Genomic DNA, 19,936 nt, shown 5'->3' on the forward strand with positions numbered 1-19,936 from the left:
GATATCAGATCATTTTCAATGAAACAACAGTAGAAAAGTAACTCATAGTAGAACTATTTCATAGCTGATAGGTACAAGTTTAATCTCCTTTATGCTTTTGAAATTGTATGGTTATGTAAGTGAATTCGTGTGGTTTGGTACAATCGCTGTGTATATGGTATCCTCATACTCCAACAATCGGCTTTAGGTGCCATCCTGGAACCAAACGAAGAATTAATCGGCTCAACCTTTTTCCTTCACTAAATACCTCTCCTTTGGCAAACTTCTTCAATCTCAACACTACCCATGGCCTTTTCCGGGCAACAGAGGTACGTACCGATGTGCTGCTGCACCACACTTTGGCGGGGTGAGGTACGTACCCCCATAGCTCCCATTGAAATTCTCCCACTACGAGGTATAGCCGAAATATTTGCTCCATCATGCCATGACCAGAAATCTTACGATAGCTCCGGACAAGATCAAACCGCACTTCACCACCTTGGATGCGCCCAGAATCGCCCAATTCGCCCAATTCCAGAAGCCCAGCTGCAGCTATGGGCTGTCGAAATGGCCTCCACCTCTCCCGTACCGTCTAAAGCGGCGCTCAATGCCCTTCGCGGCGTCCTCTTGACGACTTCATGTTCCGTCGTCTTCCTCGCCGAAGAGCGTCGCCGCCGACTCAAAATTGCTCGCGCTGCCATTGATAATGCGCGCAAGCTGCATACCGTCAAAAGCAGCCGGGGCGCTGTTGCGCTGAGCGAAAGCTGGGAGGATAGGCTGGCGGATCTCGGGGATGAGGTTTTATCGCTGCCGTCTGCTTCCCGCCCCAAGAATTCCTATCGAAGACGACGCCGGAGCAACTCTTCTAATACTCTGCTGAACGGCGGAGGTGTCGATACCAACAGATTTTCATCCGATCATCGTGAAAATGCCAGCGGGATCACGGTTCCCGGTACGGAACAGAAGACTGCCCAAGAGGGACAGAAAGCCAACTTCGGATTAGATACGGCCAGGCTTATTCTCCCATTGGCTGATATCCGGCAGTTGGATGTGTCGTTCAAATCTTTAGCAGCTTCCGCAATACCAGCTCTTCCGCTAAGTTCTAGGGAGGAGGACTTGCGCAAAATTGAGAAGGATGCGGATACGAGGGTGAAGGTGTCTCTGCATAGAACTGCACTACGCTCTCCAGACTCGAGGATTGGCTCGGCATCTTTTCACGAGCTTCTACGGCCTGATTCCTCTGTTCCGGCCCGCTTATCTTTGTCAAACATGCCGACCCAGGAAAACAGCACTCAATCGCGTCATATTGGCAAAATTGCAGAGCTCGAGCAAGCTCTACAGGATTTAGAGATGGGCCAGTCAGCACATACTTCGACGTCTGAAATGGTAGATTCTGCCCTTATCCAGCTACAAAGTTTATCAGCATCACGGCCTACAACCCCTGCCCTAAGCAGTCTGGTCAAATCAGACGGATTGCGGCTGCTGAAAATTACGATTGAATCCGAACCTACTAAAACAGACACCGTTCTTGCAGTCCTCCTCCAAAAGTTCAAAGACCCTATTCAGGTCTTGTCACCTCTGACAAAGTGGCTATGGGAGAAGAAGGACAAGAAAGGCATAGAGCGACTTCTTCAATTCCTCTCCGACCGCAAACAAGCACGGTTCTGGATGCATGGCATGACGCTCTATCGGGTACTTTCTGGTCTCGATGAGGTCATGGGGAGCTTCAAAGATATCAAACATCTGTATCGACTTCTACAAAGTGCCGGACTATACCAGGGAATTGTTGTGCCTTCCAATATCGAATACAAAATACGTCGCCTTATGGTATCCAAGGCTCTGAAAGCAGGAGACGATGCCTTTGCTCAGGAGGAGATGAAGAGCCTTTACGAAATGGATCCAGATGCAGTCAAATCCGATATAAAGCTTCAGAGCAGGCTAATTGTGCGGGAAGCTGCTCTTGGCCACTGGGAATCAGTCCGTAACGGCATAGAAGCGCTTGAGAGTGCTGACGATACCAAGTCAAACGACTTACGATACATGATTAGCAAACTTACAGATGTATTTGTGCAGACTTGCTCCTCAGAAGGGCTTGAGGCTCTACTTAGGAGATTTGTGCGCAGCTACAGAATACCGCTCAGGTCTAGATGGGTCAACCTCGTTTTGGACCGGCATGCAGGCCGACATGATCTCGAGTCGATGTTTTCATGGCTGCAGTTCTGCCATGATGCCGGATTTAAGATGGATGACACTTTTATGCAGCGATTCTATTCCGGATGCCGCAAATACTGGAGCTTCTCAGACAAAACTATAACAGATCTCCATCAAAATCTCCAGGAGTTGTCACCGGCTATCTCGAAATTGTCACCCAGTAAAACTGATAGAAAGGAGTCGACTGACGTACCGCCTCCTTTACTTGAGTCTCGTCGCTGGCTGTCTGAGGCTGATGCTTTTGAATGCATGGAATGGCTCTCTGCTCGGAATGAATGGGAGAGCGTCTGTGAGGCATATAGCCGACTACGATCGAGCGAATTGAAACCTTCAGTCCGCTGTCTTCGTCTAGCAGTCCTAGGGTACATCAGGAGGCAAGATTCAAGTATTGATGAAGCAGCATCGCTTATTGACGAAGCTCGCGTGAAAGGCCTCGATGTGACGGAAGCCCTGACCCCTCTTTTACTAGCAAAGCTTGAGAAAGGGGATGACGCCGGCGATTTGATCAAGCAGGCTCTGCGTCGAGGTGCTCGCGTCCACGACAGTGTGTACAACAAGGCTGCACAAATACTCTCGGCTAATGGTGATTTGCGAGGAGCTGCCGCCATGTGTGAGGTAGCTGCCAGAGAAAATGGTAATGGAGAGCTATTGTACAGCGAGTACAACTTTTCCAACCTGGTTTTTGCATATACCGGCTCCGCCAGCTACAGTGCCTTGAAGTCTATCCTGTCCAACTTTACATCGGAAGTCCAGTGGTGGCGCGGCAGCCGGGCCTGCAAAGAGAGCATCAAGCTGGCCATGAAGACGACGGCGATGCGGGCTGTGGTACATCCCAAAGAGAAGAATGATCACAAGGACGCTCTCTTCAAGCTCGATGAAGCCCTCATTCATGTCAAGAAGTGCCGCTCAACCAGAGATGATCGAAGGGCGGTGACGGAAGCATTCATACGGGTGATTAGACCTTTGGCAGCCGAACCTGAGCAGGATCCCGCAGATGCGCGGAAGCCCAACCTAGCTACGGCGGAGATATCACTGCCAGAAATGTCGGAAACAAAGACTTTCCAGAGATCGGTTCTGGTGGCTCGTCAAGGACTGGCAGTTGCCGGGGAAGCATGATGAACAAGGGGGCCGGCATGTATATACACGATTCATATTGATATAACCGTATAAAAACTATGTAGTCGACCTAATTCATCTACATATATAGCAAAATAAATGCTGCTAGAAACTATTGGTTGAAATCTGGAACAAAAAAATGTGTCTTGCAGTACGACATTGTTGTCACCATGAACTTTATCCAAAGGAATGGCCCATTCATCATTCGAACAAACATTGTGAAAATACAAACTAGTGAATACTCTTAATCCTTATAAGACATTATACAAGTAACAGCTTGTGAGTGCATGTCCTTGATGTTTAGACACATCATCTCATTAGAAACACAATAAATAGGTGAAATACCCGACGGATATCGCAAAAGCAGACACAGAGCGACGTTCTAAACGGTGGCATTTGGGGTACGAAGATAGCTAATGGCAACTTAGATGCATTCACTTAGTATATATGTTACAAACTCCGATGTATTAAAGTGAGCAAACGAGGTGCTCTTTATATTTTGCATCATATACATCACGAATTATCTAGATGGGGAGCTTTTATGTTGTTCAATCATAGCACAAATCGAGGACATTGTCGTTCCAAGATGAATGATCCGGTTCAAATATTGTGTTTATTCAGTTTGGTACTTTCTCTTGATGGCTGCCATCCATTTTCACGTTGGACAAACAAACTTAATACAAGGTTAATAAAGCTCCTCATTCCGCATCGAAATATTCCGATATAATTCTTTTATTTTAAAATTCATCTTTTATCCATTATCTTTTTCTAATTCTTATTTCTATTATTCTTTTTCTTAATTCTTTTTTTCTATTTCTTTTCTATTTCTGCGGCATGCATTAATTATGCAGCATCACTTCTCAATTCCTCATCCTGACATGTCCAAAAGATCCCTCGCATCGGCAATCAAATCTAAGCCCGGCCACTCCCTCTCAAAGTAAGGTCTCGTGATGGACGATCCAAATAGTTTACGGAACAATCCTTCAGGACTACACTTCTATTTCTAGCTACCGTGAAACAAATTCGTATCTCAGTCTCTCTCCCCGGGCCTATAATTTAGATGCTCATTCTCAATTAGAAGTGAATGTCCGAAGGAGAGGGTTACATATGCAGATGCAAGCCAGGGAAGGATAGGAAAAACTTGGCAAGGGTCTTTCGGCATCGTCGGAATGCTGCTATCCAGGGTTAATCATGTTCGGCATCTTTTTACAAAGTCAAACTCGGTGGTTTTCGGTGTTTTGTTTCGTCTTCGAGATTGTAGGGTGGTCATTGGTACTGTAGATGGCCGTCTTCGTCAGTGTAGAGTATCATGTGAATGAATTTTTACTCTCACTCAAAGTTCTACGAGCAAGAACTAAGTTGGCCAGTAAGAGGACAGAGAAGGCAACTTATAAAAATAAGATGAAAAGGTAGTATTACTCCTTTGCACCGCAAGTGCCGAAAAAAGCGTATGCAAGTCAACCATTAGTTTCAAAGTCAACATTGGAAGAAACAACTAGTAGTTCGCACCAATTGAATCGTAATCGTAACGCTAGACCATGATCCGCCAAGATTGAATCGCCCAAAAACGCCATGTTCATTTATCTCATTCAATAGCCCACGTAGGCTGCATGAAGTGCAGAGCCGCAATCTTCAGCGGTCCCTGTTTCTACTCGCTTTTGTTTCCTGCATCCCCCATCTCATTCATTGTATCGTGTGCCTTGTTAGTTTCTCCGGCGATCCGCCAAGTAGCTTCGGCCAAAAGTCTAATGAATGCGGCGCCACGACGATGCGTGCCTTGATTCGCAGACAACATGCTTTGCCTCGCAGGTTAGCAAGAAACGTTCAATTGGCGCTTATATGTTAGAAGTCTGGGGGTGGTCCTGAACGGCCATATTTATCGGCAAAACAGCCTTTCAATGGCTTCCTGGGGAAGGCGGGAAGAGGAGCCGTGCTGAGGTGGTTCGGTAGCTTAATAGCTGCGATATGTTGTGCGGATTTATATATGGAGGCGGGAACGGTAAGAATACGAGAACTGGGGCGCAATGGCTTGGACAGGCAGCACAGCTCTGGCATTTTGCGGAGAATTGTTATTGAAATCATATTTTTATTTTCATTTTTTATTTTGAATTTATCTAGTCATTTTATTTCATCGTATTTCATGTCAGGGCAAATGCAGGTCCTGACTTGACAATCTGATATCGAGGGCGCTCAGCGGGCGCCGTCCTTCGGTAAAGCTGCTCGGCATGGCAACGGAATGCACGCCAGCCTCTTTTTCTCCCACTCCCCCGGAGACAATACATAATATACGGCAAAAATATCTTGCAGCCATCAACTGTCACGAATCTCGATATAACAGCGATCAGCTGGCTTGTTTGCGCGTAGATTTACAGAGTCCATGGCGTCAGGCTGCGGTAAAACGATCATCAGGATCAGAGGGGGGTTGCCTAAATAGGAAAGCTTCCCAAATTGGCTCTCGACGCGCCAGGCAAAACTTTCACCCCCTCGTTGTTCTGCTTGTTTGTTATTCTTACTGCGGTGGCTGGAATATCCCATCGCAATTTGATGCTGTTGGTTCTGATGGAATTTGATCTACTCTGCTACTTCAATTGCCGTATTCTCTTCCCCCTCCGTTTTACCAATTGAGGCAAGCCGTGGGGAGCCCTTACCGGCGTTTACAACAAAACAACGAAGCTTTACTGCGGAGGAGGGGGCAGACAAGCCGAGAAACAACACCATGATGTCATGATTCACGATGGCAGAGGCAGCCCGGATCAGCAAACGGCAAAAAGCACGTGAACGGCCCTCCCACCCCCTGAGAACTTGCATATCGACATGCATTGTCATCTTTTCTGTCTGCTCTTGGCCCAAAGCAGCTTTCTGCACCATCGCATAGGCCCGAAAGGTGGTTGAGGCCTGCATCACTGGTGACATTTTGGCTATCCTTTTTCCTGCCAACAGAGGCCAATGGTTCATGTGGTTTGCCACTGCGGCACAGAGTACGGTAGCTAGCATATATATCGTCTCTAGCCGAGGAGAACCGCTCCAACCGAAAGCCTTATAGAGCGCAGCTGAAGATGCGGGTGAACAAGGTTTTGCTTCCCTCGAAAATACGCGTCAGGTGAGCAACGGCGATGAGGCACAGGAATATGATGAGGGCAAATCGCCAGCGTATCGTCGATAGGCTGGTTACTGGTAGTAATACGAAGTGCTGAGCCCCCTCCTTGTAACCAGAATCTGCTTGTGCCCTTGCAGCCAGTTGCGCTTCGTTCGCGCTCTTCCCCCGCTCTGGGGGGCGATGAAAAAGACAATCACATGAGAGGGTGAAATTTTCTGGTCCTGTCGCCCTTCTTACTGGAGGATATTCGTCTTAGCCACAGGTTGAGGGGATGGCGCGTATTGGTGGTTAATTTGGCTGCTAGCCGTCAAAGTTTCGGTCGCATTTCTTTTATCTTATTTTTATTTACAGCTTTTAGCTATTATTATTTTATTTTTTATTCCCGCGATTTATTTATTTATATTTAAATCCATCATATGGCTGATCGACGCCATACCACTTCGCGCAATGCAGGCCGACACAAGCTTCTGCTCGTCCAAAAGGCTATTTTCCCATCGACATGTGTCAGCGACAAGAAAACACGTTCATCCCATGCAAATCAAAACACAATCGTAAATCAAGTGACAGCGCACGCGCCCAAGGGCTGCAGCGGGATGAAGGTATAATAGATTAATCAGCATGGGTCCTTGGATGGTCGAATGTCACTCCGTCATCGAACGGCTGCAGGCGTAGGGCTGGTAGTTAATCAACTGCGGGTTCGATGCGATAGGGCCAGCGCATGCAGAATACTACATACTACAGCAAGCAGAAATCAAGTATGTAAAATACGAAGTTGCAGGGATGCGAGTCTGTGCCTGTGACTGGGCCGATTAAGTGATGAGCACATGCTGATGCATGCACAGCGCCGAGGGCCATGCCGCGTCTGCCATCTATCCCGTTTCCCCTGAAATGACAACAGATACATTACTTTTCATGTGCTTTTCATGGGCAAGCGACGAGAAATTGAAGCTATTGCAAAGTGCTCAATCCAACCGACAACAAGCGTGCTGGTTTACGAAACCTTTTCCGCTTGTCTTATTGGCGGGAATAAGCCGAGGGCCAAAGTCGGGGAGATAAAAGCAACACAAGTTCTTTGTGAGAGCCAACTTCGGTAGCAACTCCGAGCAAAAAGACCCTCAGCCTCTTTTGTCCTCGGTGTAGCTGTCGGGTGGCTTCCGGACGAGGCAAAAAAAGAAAAGAAAAAAGAGGCACCTTTAATTGTTGAATAAATGTTTTGTTAGTTATTCCCAGCAAACGCCTCGATACGCGCCACAGCAAACGCCGCTGAGAATCTCGCTTGACTCGGCAACGAGATGCCGCAGCGGCGACTTCTCAGCAGTTAATTAGGCCCTGAATCTCGAAAGCCTCACTTTCACAATAAGCTTTAGCTGTGGTTACGTTGCTCCCGAATCTTCCCCACGGGCTGCGGCGAGCTCTCCAGGCCCCAGGGGTCTTTCAGAATGCGTCACGCGTACAGCATTAAAACAGATGAACAGGCAATTTAGAGATTCGCATTTTATGACAAGCAAGCTTTCGAAGATGCTACTCGTCGAATAATATAATTGATTAATCCTGCTTACTGGGCAAAGCTTGCCCAGCTTACCTCATATGAAAAAGCTGCGTCACGCGCGTCCGCAGCAAGTGTTTGGTGTCAGCGACAAGTCAACTGAATGGGCACGTGTAAAGCCAGATTCACTCGCTGAAACAAGCGACCGAAGCGGGCTGAGATCCGGCGCCGGGCTCCATCTTGCTTGCCGAGCGCGACCCGGGAAATCGATCCGCAAACCGGACATGGAGCCGGGAGTCGCGCCACGCCTCAGCCAATGCCATGCTTCTGAATGTCATCAAGTCGGACTAATGGATGATTTCGCTTGTCAATGGTGAGAAAATACGATGGTTACGATGATAGAGGGAGGGTGTATCTTGTAATTCTTGATTTTGCTTCATTTGTAAACATCTTGATTTAAACAAACAGAGTATCGCCTGTGTTAACTGATGTCATCTTGGGTGAGACTGTATATTTGCCTTTTCGCAGAAAGAAGCAAGGCGTAGTAATGCTCGCTTAATCATAAGCAACCCAAAAAGAAGTCGAAATATGGGCAAAAGGAAGATGAGAAGGCTTTAGCAATTCAGCCGACCTCCCGGTAATAAACTGAATGGGCGTAACGTCGAAAGAATTCATCCGCAACAGGTCCAATTACATCCCCCGTGTCCTTTCGTGGCTGAAAAGCCTCTTCGACAGTCTTACTGTTCTGTGTCCCAAACAACAGCGCCACAAGCAACTTTGCGCGATTGTGCTAAAGGGAGCATTATCCGCCCTTCCCGCGCAGTTAGATTGCAGGCGCATACTCGAGATTCGCAACGTGGGCAAACCGCCTAAGCCGCCCAAACCGCCCAAAGCGCAAAGCCACCGGCTGGAAGCCACAATACACGGCTTTTGCGGATTTCGCGGGAGTTCAGCTTCCATATATTTGGATGCCGCAAGGGGACGCCGGCATGCGGCGACTCTGCGGTACGCTGCCACGTGTGGCGGCGTTTGCTTGAGGACAATCTCAATGTGAAAAGAGGCCGCAGAGGCTGAATGAAGTTGGCTCCCTCCAGCAGATACAACTGAAGTTACAGCACAACTACAAGTGTAGACAAGATAGTAGCCTCACATGAACACTCAACAGCTAAAGTAAACCCAATGCTAAATAGGTAGCATTCAAGAGCCACTTTTCTGATTCAGTCAACAACAAGCTTGTCAACTGTCTGACTTACACAACCCACCCCCATTCTTACTCAAAAGAGTTCAAGCTTCAGGCAACGAGATATTCACAATGCCCCCACCGAAGGAGTGGAACGTGCCAACTTGCCTCATTGTCCTCTAGCTAGACCGCCCATCCAAAAGAACCAGCGAGTTTCCGTCGGAGTACTGACTGTACCTACGGAGAATGACATTCCGATGGGAAACGGCGGAGACTGCCATTAGGCTAATGAGCGGTACGGGCTGACAATGTTTGGCCCCCCCGTATTCGGGTTTACGCCATAGCTGACATTGAACATGCATGCCACACACTCCACCACCCATTGACCAAAATTACCCCAGTGGCGACGGGTTTCCCACGTGTCGCAGAAGCATTCTAGAAGAATGGCTGAAAGCGGGGTCTCGACACCCTCTTTGTCGTTGTCGTTCTTTTCCTCTGGCGATTTTCTGCGGTTCTCCCACGTTTGAGTTTAACGCCATCTCCGACATTCCAGCCCAGCCGCCTTGGATGTGTCATGTGGAAGGGGACATGACTATGCTAGACTGTTGGCTGGCAGAAGCAATGAATAATGAAATACCCCAAAGGCCCGCCGGAAGAGGAAAAGACAACGTAAAGACATGTCACCGTTCCCAAAGTCCCTCTCCCACCCCAGAGAAGGAGGTTTCTTCCTTTTAGGGATGTAACGCAACAAGAAAGCGTTTGGGGTTAACTAGCCAAAACAGGCAACTTTAATATCGGAGCGGTTCTTGTGTTGAGACACGTTGCGGCACGTCGCAACCTCCATTTGTTGTAATCCCTGTCAAATGTAACCTCTGCGAGATAAGAGAAAATGCTTGTTTGTTTCGCATGTGCCCGTACCATATCATATCATATCAAGTAGACTTGGCTTTGTTAGGAGGAGGAGACTTGAAGCCAGGGGAGGCGGTATCGTTTTCGACTTGGTTGATGCGGTGACAGTTTACTACGGTACAGCCCTCAAGCTTCGTATCAGCAGTCAATAGGATTGATCCCAAAAAGCATCGTAGCCACGAGACTCATTCTCCATCCGGGAGACCCCCGAATCACCGCCGTGCCACCTGAAGCCACATTTCCGTCGGCTGGTCTTGCAACCGACGATGGCAAACAAAGAAAAGCAAACAATTCTTTTTTCCTGCCACATGAATGCCACGAGGGCCATGTCATCTTCCATCCAGCCACCGATCTGAACAGAAACTGTTACCGAAAAGAAAAGAATAACCGATCATCTCCATAGAAATCGCGGAGTACCGCACCAGATGGGCAAAGACGAAGCGCGGCCGAGAAGTCACCGACGCGCCACAAGTTGCTTCGGAGTGCTGCCGCTGACAGGCCAGATGTCAGTGGCGGTGCGATACTCCGCGTGTTGTGTCTACTTTGACAGATGTAGCTGTGGCTGGAGAAGAGAAAACCACGTTCTGTCTGTTGCCACTGGGTCAATTGCCTGTTTGAGCAAGGAAATCCGGGTGCGCGAAAAGGCTTGAGTGCTTTGTCAGAAAAGGCACGTATTTTCCAGACTCTTCCTCGGGAGCGACAACCAGAAAAGATGTCAAATAAAATAAAAGAAAATACTAAAAAGATTAAAGTAAAATGAATATTCAATTTATCATTTCATCATTTTCATTTCTCAGCTTATTCCCCCTTCTTCAGGGCATTTGTCAGGCGCATGCTTGCAAACAAGGAAAAGACTCGCAAACAACCGAAATACAGACATGTCAATCAAAACCCGGCAATGACGTAGCCACACATAATCCCCCAGTGACCTACCCATTGATTCACTTGCGATCGAGATCCCGAGGCTTGTCCCCCCCTTTTCGCAAGAATATGACCGATTCAAGAAACCACTGACTAACATCGCCGAAGAGGCGCACAGGCTAAGTCAGTCATTCATTCATTCATTCTCTGGTTTCGGTATTTTCCGTTCATTTTAGTTTTTATTATTTCTTTTTCCTTCCCACCGCACCGGCAGCCCCTCTTTTTCTTCGGACCGTAACGCAAAAGCTCATCGGTGAAAGGGCAAGCCCATAATCATAAGTCCAAACTAGTCCGCAGCGCATTAAATACATCATCTACAGCTGCTCAAGTACAGTTACGTACAGCCGCACTTGGAGGGGGGGTAAGCCTTTGATCTTGTCTTCTTTCATTGCGGCCCTATTCGTGGGATTCTTTTTCTCTCGGGAGGCGTGCGCCCAGCAAAGAAGGACGAGAAAGCGAAAGGAAAATTCCCGGGTTTCAATGCCGAACGTCTTTTTTTCCTTATTTCGCTTTGGCTTGGTAATATTACCGTATACTTGGAATGGCGTAAGAAGATAATAATAATAATTGTTTAATTCATTTATTTGATTATTTGATTAATTTCTTTATTTTATTATTTCCACGTTTTCGATCTGGGGAAAGCAAGATCGACCATACCTGTGCAGCTTTTGTTCCTGTCACACTGAACCTCACAGCTTGCCTCTATTCGCACAAACCATGATGCACTCGCAGCTGATGCATCATCCACCGCACCATGACCATCCGCTTCCAAAAAAAAAAAAAAAAAAAATGCTACAAAGAAATAAATTCATTGCATCACTAGCTCATCAATAATATAAAATAAATTAAAATAGAATAATCTGAAACGTCTCTCTGCAGCCAACATGTCTCGCCCTTCACCGCCACGCCCATTCCCATCTCCATGCGCATTAAAAAAAAGAAGCCGACCACCCCAAATCCGATGCACCATCCAGAAAAGAACAAAACATCCCTTAATCCGCAATCAAGCCCCGAAAGAGAAGCCAAACTAAGCATCCAAAAAGCCGCATCTAGGTCGAAAATCCTCCATCGGCGCTCGGTACGCCATCGCCGACGTGCAGTTTCCCTCGCTACGGCTTTCCTCCCCGGGGGCGCTGTGCTTAGCTTCCGGTGAGACTAAACTACTGTATGGTAAATGCAATGCTGAAGAAAAATGACTGGCTCTGGATTGGTGGGTTCTTAAAGTATTCTTTTCGGGTTGGCATGAGCGCCCTTCTAGACGGATCGTCGTCCGAGTCATTTGGACCCCTATGTATGTTGAGACGCCGGTCCTGACGTAAGGACCGTCACCGGCAGTGCTCTGGCTTGTAAGCCGGGCGCTGCAGCACTTATTCGCTCGTGACTCGCCGTAGCTAAAAATTCAAGCAGTAGCATCGTCATGCACGCATGCATGCTGCCAAGACAAGGCTTCCCAGCCGAACAAAAAGGGGAGGGAGCAGCTGGGCGAAGATAGTGAGGGAGGTGTCAGAAGCAAATGACAAGGCTGAGGGATTCAATGACAACACACTCCTCCTCATCATCCCACGCCCCCAGAAAAGCCGGCTTCTCGCAATATCGCCCAAAACTGCAAAAGAAGAACAAGGTCGCCCAGGGAGTCAAAGTTTCAAGGCCATCATTTCCCCATGGGGGGTCACTCGGAAAGGGAAATCGTCAAAAACCCTGGCGCGCGCCCGCCCTCCAATTTCCGTCTCCAAGCAAAGCCGCTAAAGGCCGCTTTGGCGCGTGATGGGTTTATTTCCCTTCGATGAACGACGCCAACGGAAACGGAAGACGGGAGACGGAAAGAGTAGGGACACGAAGGAGACAAACAGGCAACAAGATTCATCCCATTGCCCGAACTACCAAGTGTTGTTCTTTCAGTAGTGTAAAGAGAAGTGTAAGTGGGGGGTTGGTTGAGCACGGATGGGGTCTGGGGATGGCTTAATCGGGATCTTCATTTGCTCAAAGCGTAATACTGGGGTAGCAGCGTGTGTGATCTCGTCCATGATGATCAGTGTCTGGGAGGAGCAACGGGAGTAACACCCTCCCTATACAGGAGGCGAATAGCTTCCCACCACGTCGGTTCAACATTTAGGCTGCTCCATGTGTTCCATTTGTCCATATAAGTGAGTGTGTCTGTCTGGGTGTGTGTATGGGGGCACATTTAGCCATAAGGTAGGCCAAGGTTATCTGTATGTATGTTTCGTCTATGTATGTATGTGCTGTAGGAGCAGCCCTATATCACTGGGGCAGGTGATGGCGATCGTCTGTCGGGAGTCGTCTATCGCTCACAGCAGAGCCTGTCGATGAGCGTGGAGTAAGCATCACGGGGGCCCCCATTATTCCCATCGATCGCTCTGCCGTGATGCTCGCAAGGCTCCCGATGCTCATCCCCCAAGGCTATGACTTCACTTTCATCATCCATCGAGACCGTCCATCTCGTTCCCCATCGCCGGGCATGGCATCATGACCGGCGCAAATCATGGGCCGGCCAAATTTCGCCCGGTGAAATCGCCCATCGGCAGTATTTTCGGGCATCATAGCCCGTACAGTAAGTAGTCCACCAGACCAAAGTGTCACTCTGACATTCTCCGTCCGGCGTCTTGTTCCCCAGATCCGCAACGAAGCAAAGAGGGAAAACGAAGCCGCCAATTACCAGCTCAGCTCCAGCTCTCAGCTCCGAACGCCGCCCCCAGATTCTCTAGCGTCCGGGGAAAGGAAGAGGAAATTACGGAGCAGGAAAAAAACTCAAAAGCCAGCAAACGTGAAGAGGCGCTCCCAGCTAGCTGAATCCAGCCGCAATTACACGCTGTGTGGTTTCTAGCCGAACGTAATTTTGCCGGGGAAGCGGAGCCCAGTCCTGCGATGGCGGATGGGCAAAAAAGAGAACAAGCCATGCCATCTGATCTTTTGACACTTGTTGCTGCCTCGTGCTCGTAACGTGCTGTTCGTGGATGGAGGGATGGCAAGCCGCGTTTCCTGGCTGCTTGGCATGTTTATTGCTGCATGTGCCCTGCGTGCCGTACCTGAATCACGATCTCCTAAAGGATCTTCTTTACGCATTTGCCTCCCCTCCTCCTCCTCCAGACAAGAGATATACGAGTACTGCAGAACATACATCGGTTATACGGTTATACCACATGTAGCGCCTTGTAGATTGAAATAAACATGATGCTCTAAATAAGTTGCACATCCTAATAGCGCAACAAACACAACCCAGGCAGCACTCAAACCTGAATCATGTCCCGACTCGTCCTGCGCAACCTCCATAACGCCATGTCTACACTATTCACAGGCCCAAGAACGCCTCTTTTGAACCCTTAACCGCGCGAGATCCGGCCATCCAGCCTTTTAGCCTCTTGTAATGAATGTGTTGTAACCGCCCATCCATCCCCCAAAAAACCCGCATATTCCAGGCATCTGCCAAAACACCCGAACGGCCGCGCCTTGTTTGTTTTAGCATCCATTGCGCGTATACTTAGACCCAACAAGAAAAAAACGCCTTTCCGCATCGATCCGAACACCAATTCGTTTCTTTAGCATGAAAGCGGCAGAAGTTCAGTTCACAGGGGGAAAGAATTGCCGAAAGCCGTTCGTCTCTCGTCGGCTTATACTAAACAAAATCAATAGCTCATTGTTCTACCTCATTCCGAGGTCCGATCGAGTTGTGCCATCTTTCTCTTGTTGCAACCCGGTGTCTTTCCGCGGTAAAAAGAAAAAAATCACCGAAACTCAAGCTCCTTCTTTGACAGCTGTCTGTTTCCCACTCTCTCCACCTGTCAAAAGCATTGCCGCGCCTCAGAATGAATTGACAAGTTTAAAAGCAACAAGCCACAAACATAATGGATGGGGGTCAATGATTCAGGAAAATCAACCCCAAATTGGGGGAAAAGCCACACAACAATTTACCTCTCTCTTTTTAATTAATTCTTTAATTCATTGTTTGTCTTTAATTCATTGTTTGAAATCAATTCTGTCTGCCCGCCCCAGAATAAATGTCAACTACTTACTGTACACACGCATTGATGTTATGCCACTCTTCTCCCCCACCACAACCTGTCAATTTTTCCCAACTGCCAACGGATCCTCGGATCTCGTAGACTCCATCGGCAAAAAGAAACTCCCCCCCTACCAAATTATTCACAATAAACTCGTGGCCGTACTGTAGATTCAGAGATCCCCCCCCCAACACGGAATTGCTGTGAAATTTAATTGCCGTCGTGTCCCCAATCTTCCCTATTGGTCATCACTCAATTGCCGATTCGCGCCCCCTTTGAATGCCCAAATCTCGCCCTTGTTCCTCAGCCTCAAACCAGCCCTAGCTCCAAAAACAGCTCGTGCTAAGCTCTCCAGCTCAATTCACAAACCAGCATCTCACCCCGAAATCACGACGCACCTTCTTTCTCACTCCCGATTCCGACAACCCCGTAACCGATCCGTAGCCGCGATAATCCGGAATTCCATCTCCTTCTCTTTGGTGCTCCCCCCAATCCCAATCCAATCTAATCCCCCCCCTCACATCTCGTCTTCTCTTGCTTGCACCGGCTCATTCGGTTTCTGTGGAGTCGCGGTGGACTTCCGCTTCCCAAATGCCGCCCGGCCTCTCTGGGGCGGCTCAAAATTCTGGGCACCTAACTCGTAGTCGTAGTCATTCTCTCTTTGTCCGCCCTTCACCGCCATGGGGGACGGACGGGAATGAGTCAATATGGGGTCAGTGCCAACGGCCCTACTGTACTTGCAAAATTTTCTCATGCCCCAAAGCATCTTACGTGCATGCAGGTCGCGGAAAAGAATGGATTGCATGTTATCGACCTAAGTAGTTTCGTAGTAGCACCGAGAAGAAGCAGAGGCAGCAAAAAGCCGCTCTGCTGCCAAGGGTATGCGAGCAGAGGTGCCGTACTCGGTACTTGCTGCTAGACGCAACCATCAGCCCAGAATTAGAGTACTGTGTACTGCAGATTAATAGTTAGTCAAGGAATCAATTAATTGCAGAAGTTCACATGGAGAAACCCCCCATGCTATTCCGCCATTTTACATTGGCATGTCATTGATTGGCACAATCCTTCACGCGGCACAGAGCAAATGAGCAAGAAAATTTTTCATCAAGAATTTATTAATGTTTTTGGCCAGGCTGTCCATCTAAAGGACACCTTTGTTTGGTAATAACCTTTTGTTGACATATCTCGTAGAAAACAACACATTGTTTTAGAAAAAAGACCCACGGGAGCTCCTCTTTTTGGCCTCCACTAAGCTTTTTCATCTTTTGCTGCCTTCTTTTTTTTTCGGTCTTCTGTAGACCCGCGCATGGGACTTCTTTTTTTTTGTCCCCGCTTCATGTCTTCGCTGGAAATAAGAGTAAAAAGAAAAAATTTTCCCTGACCAAGGTCGCCCCTGGAGACAACGCATCTTCCCGACCCACTAGAATACACTCGGTTGAAACAGAAAAAAATTCGTGAGCCCCTTCAGAGCCACTGTGAACAAATCGAAAGCTCAGGCCATGGTATCATATGAAAAGCAACGCCACGTAAAGTGCGAATGAGTTTTTGTTTTGAAGTGTCTCAACCAGACATTATGAGACCAAAGATGTAACAAGAGAAGAAGAATGTAAAGAAAAGAAAAAGGTTATGTCGCTTTAGTCATGACGTAGTTCCGTTTCGCCTGCGCAGCCCATGTTGCTGCCATGATGATGTGAAATCGAAACCCCAAACGCCATTAAATGTGATATACACGGCCAAAGGCATATATAAAAATGATTAAAGCCTTGCCTAACAGGTCAATCGTCGTCATGATCGTCTACCAGCCCTTGGAGTGGTAGCCATTGAATGCCTCCTTGGTGAAGTACTGGTTCCAGCTGCTCGCGTTAACATCCTCAGCCTGCTTCAAGCACGGCCTCTCTGGGTACTGCTTCAGGTTGGCAACATCGTGTGATGTGTGTCGACGCTTGAGGACAGCATTGGCGGTGGACGACTTCTGCTGTCGCTCCCAGAGAAGGTGGCGTCGAAGAGACTCGGTAAGCTCAGTGGCGAGCATGTTGCGGCGGGTTGTTCGAGGAGAGAGAGCAGCCTGGGCATGTACGTGGTTGGCGGTGGCAGCAATGGGCTGGGCACTGGATCGAGGAATCTCATTGATAGGCTTCAATGTTGTTGACTGGCGCATGCCCTTCATCATGAGGGGGCCATCGTCGGAGTCGTTAGGTGAAGCAGCCAGTGACGATCCGTTCATGAGAGATCGTGACCTGGAGAGAGCAGAGGTAGATTGAGAGGCTTGGTTGCCAAGGTTCATGGCACGGTCGTTCTGAGCAAGCATCAAGGTGATGAGCGATGGTCGGGAGGTCAGGTTGACCTTGGACTCAACACGCTGGAAGAACTTCTCATCGACGCTGGGCTTTCCGCTCTCATCGATGGAGTCCTCCCAGTCAGAGGAGTCGTCGTCATCAATGGCACTCTCATCGATGTACTCACCCTCGGTGTCAGAGTCAATGACAGACTCGGCATCGAGGTGGTGAGTGATGTTGTTGGTGCTGAAGGAAGTCTGCTTGGCTGCATGACCACTGGCGAGGGAGCTCTCCTCCTCGGAAGAGCCACCAATCTGGAACATGGGCTTCTTGGAAGCCAAGACTGACTTGCGAGTCTCAACGCTCTGGCCAGCCTCACTTGATGAGCATGAAGCTCCAAGGGCAAACCTGGCGGGTTGCTTCTTGGCCTGGACGGGCTTGTGGGCTGGTGATGAGCTGGGCTCGGGAATGCAGTCGTCGATGGAGGCGGTAGGCATGGGGGGAGCTTGGAAGACGGGAATGCCGGAGATATCCTTGGGAGAAGAGGATTCCATCTCGGCAGATGCTAGTGAGACCTCTGAGGGCTGTTCGGAGAAGCGGGACTCGGTGGTGGTGGATCCAGATCGGGTGATGGACTCGACTGGCTTGCTAAGGGGAGAGGTATGTGTGGGAGCGGAAAGGGGAGCCTTGTCCTTGACAATGGAGACAACCATCTTCTCAAAGTCGTCGGAGCTGATGTGGCGATCCCGGCGGCTAGCGGAAGAGTCTAGTCGTCGTATCCTGGGGCGGATCTCGAGGGGAGCTGAGACGGAAGTGAATTCGGGAGTGTCGTCGTCCGCGAGGGAGTCGACACTGCCAGAGAGCTGAGGAAGCTCGGGAAGGCGGGCCTCTGAGGGGATGGCTCTGGGGGCAGTCTTGGTAGACTGGACTGTTGATGATCTGTGGGCGTTGTCGATGAGCTGTTCTCGTTGCCAGAGTCTCCAGCTCAGGTTCTCCAATCTGCGGCCTTGTTCAACTGAATCTGCGCAGCGAGAGAAGACTAAACCACCAAGTGTTAGTGTTGGTCCTCGGCTGCCGCTTCCCATTCTGATCGCCAAGTCCTTACCTGTCCACATAGAATACAGGTTGGCAGGGTTTCCGGTGTCGACCTTGTGGATGACGTTGGCATCCACTGTTAACACGTGTGTATCTAGGCGGTAGGGCATCGCTGCCGGGTGAAGATGCTCGAGAGTGTCGAGCGTTGGGTCCACGATGATGATGGTGAGGTTGAGTGTTGCGGATGATGCAAGAAGGTGTTGATGGTCAAATTGCCCGGTGATCAAGTTTGGACTCTGGCAATTACCAAATCCAATCGTCTCCGGAAGTGTAGTGCAGTTCAATCGACGTTGAGGATTCGACCAGATGTGAGCAAAGGCCGAATGCGTATTATATGGAGTCGTCGATGAGGGGGCGGTGCGGGTGAATCGAGCGGCGTCGGATTCGGAGAGGTGCTTTGGGCTGGTGAGAGGAAAAGGTGATTAAGAGTAGAGGATGAGGCCCTTCAAGTATGTTGATGTCGTGCCCTCTTTTGTATGGGTATGCGGAGAATGGAGAATAGAATCAAAGAGGTCGTCGAGAAGCTGGGGAACAAGATCTAGTTATTAAGAAGTAGGGTGTATCTTTGCTTTGGGCCATGACAGGTTTTAAGAAGAGGGTGGATTGGGGGGAGTGAAGACGAACGTACCGCCTTCACGCAAGGGCAGGCACCACGCCCCCGGGGGTGTGAGAGTGGGGAGTGGGGAGTGTGGAAAAGAAATGGAGGGGGATGGTACCTTGGCCGTTGTACAGTACAGGTACGGAGGTACTGAGGTACGTACCGCGACCCCGGTTGGGAGCACGGAGGTGCCGCCAGGTGGGCAATTGGGATGAATTTGGCGCTAAGGGTGGGCGAGTCGCTGTGGGGGCACGAAAAGGACAGCCCAGGACTGATTCCAGGGCAAAAAAGCGCTGGCGGCAGGGGTCTCAGCACCAGAGATGCCAGAAGGGGGACGAGGGAAAACCTGTGCGCTGGTTCGGAGAGGTGCCGCCGCCTCCCCGGAGAGATTAGCGCGCACGACCAGTCATACTGGTCTTTCCCCAAAGAGGCATCACTCGCGCCCAGTGGTATTTGAACAGTGCCCATAATAGATTAGTTTCTCATGGATCTTCTAGTACAATTCAGGAACTGTCCATCTACGCCGTTCTCAGCTCTGAAGCCCTGCCATCCCAGCACGACGTTCGGCCCTGTCGCGACGGACACAATCATGTGACGGTCCCCCTTCAAGAGATCCGTTTTAGCAGAGAGAAGATGCTTTGCCCCAAAGCATCTGGCTATTGCCCCTTTAAGACTAAAGTAAGATCGGTCCGACAGCGCTGTGCCTCAACAGGTAGCTATCGGCCAAAGAGGGAGTCTGGAAATTGCAATTCCCGTCACGCGGTGCACTTTTCTTTTTCTCCTCTCGCTGTCTCTCTCAGCGATTTTTCTCGCCCCCGCAAACGGTCCAAGCGTTTTCGCTGCGTTCGCCATGCGGCCCCGAGAAACGGTTCTAGAGCCTCCGTTTACCTTTGCCTCCCGAATTGACGGATGCCGAATCCGTACAAACACCAAAACCACAGACAGGGCAGATTTCACTTTTGCTCACTTGCTCTGCCCTCTGCCCTGGCGGCTTTCGGGTTAGTGGCTGGTTTCCGCGAGATGCGCATTCGGCATTCGGGCGGCTTCAGGCT

General features: G+C 49.3%; 2 protein-coding genes across 2 annotated transcripts; one reads left to right on the plus strand and one right to left on the minus strand.

Annotated features, from left to right (window-relative positions):
* Positions 1-546: 546 nt before the first annotated feature.
* Positions 547-3,306, plus strand: T069G_06930 (uncharacterized protein; the record flags this gene model as incomplete). Its single annotated transcript, XM_056174140.1, has 2 exons — positions 547-931; positions 983-3,306. The coding sequence occupies 2 exons, from the start codon at positions 547-549 to the stop codon at positions 3,304-3,306; spliced, it is 2,709 nt and encodes a 902-aa protein (XP_056027719.1).
* A 13,404-nt stretch (positions 3,307-16,710) lies between these two features.
* On the minus strand, positions 16,711-18,396 carry T069G_06931 (uncharacterized protein; the record flags this gene model as incomplete). The annotated part of the gene is made up of 2 exons (XM_056174141.1): positions 16,711-18,230; positions 18,297-18,396. 2 exons carry the CDS (start codon positions 18,394-18,396, stop codon positions 16,711-16,713), a joined length of 1,620 nt encoding a protein of 539 aa, XP_056027720.1.
* Between the last annotated feature and the right edge of the window lie 1,540 nt (positions 18,397-19,936).

This window comes from Trichoderma breve, chromosome 4 (genome assembly GCF_028502605.1).
Source record: "Trichoderma breve strain T069 chromosome 4, whole genome shotgun sequence".
Taxonomy (NCBI): Eukaryota; Fungi; Ascomycota; class Sordariomycetes; order Hypocreales; family Hypocreaceae; genus Trichoderma; species Trichoderma breve.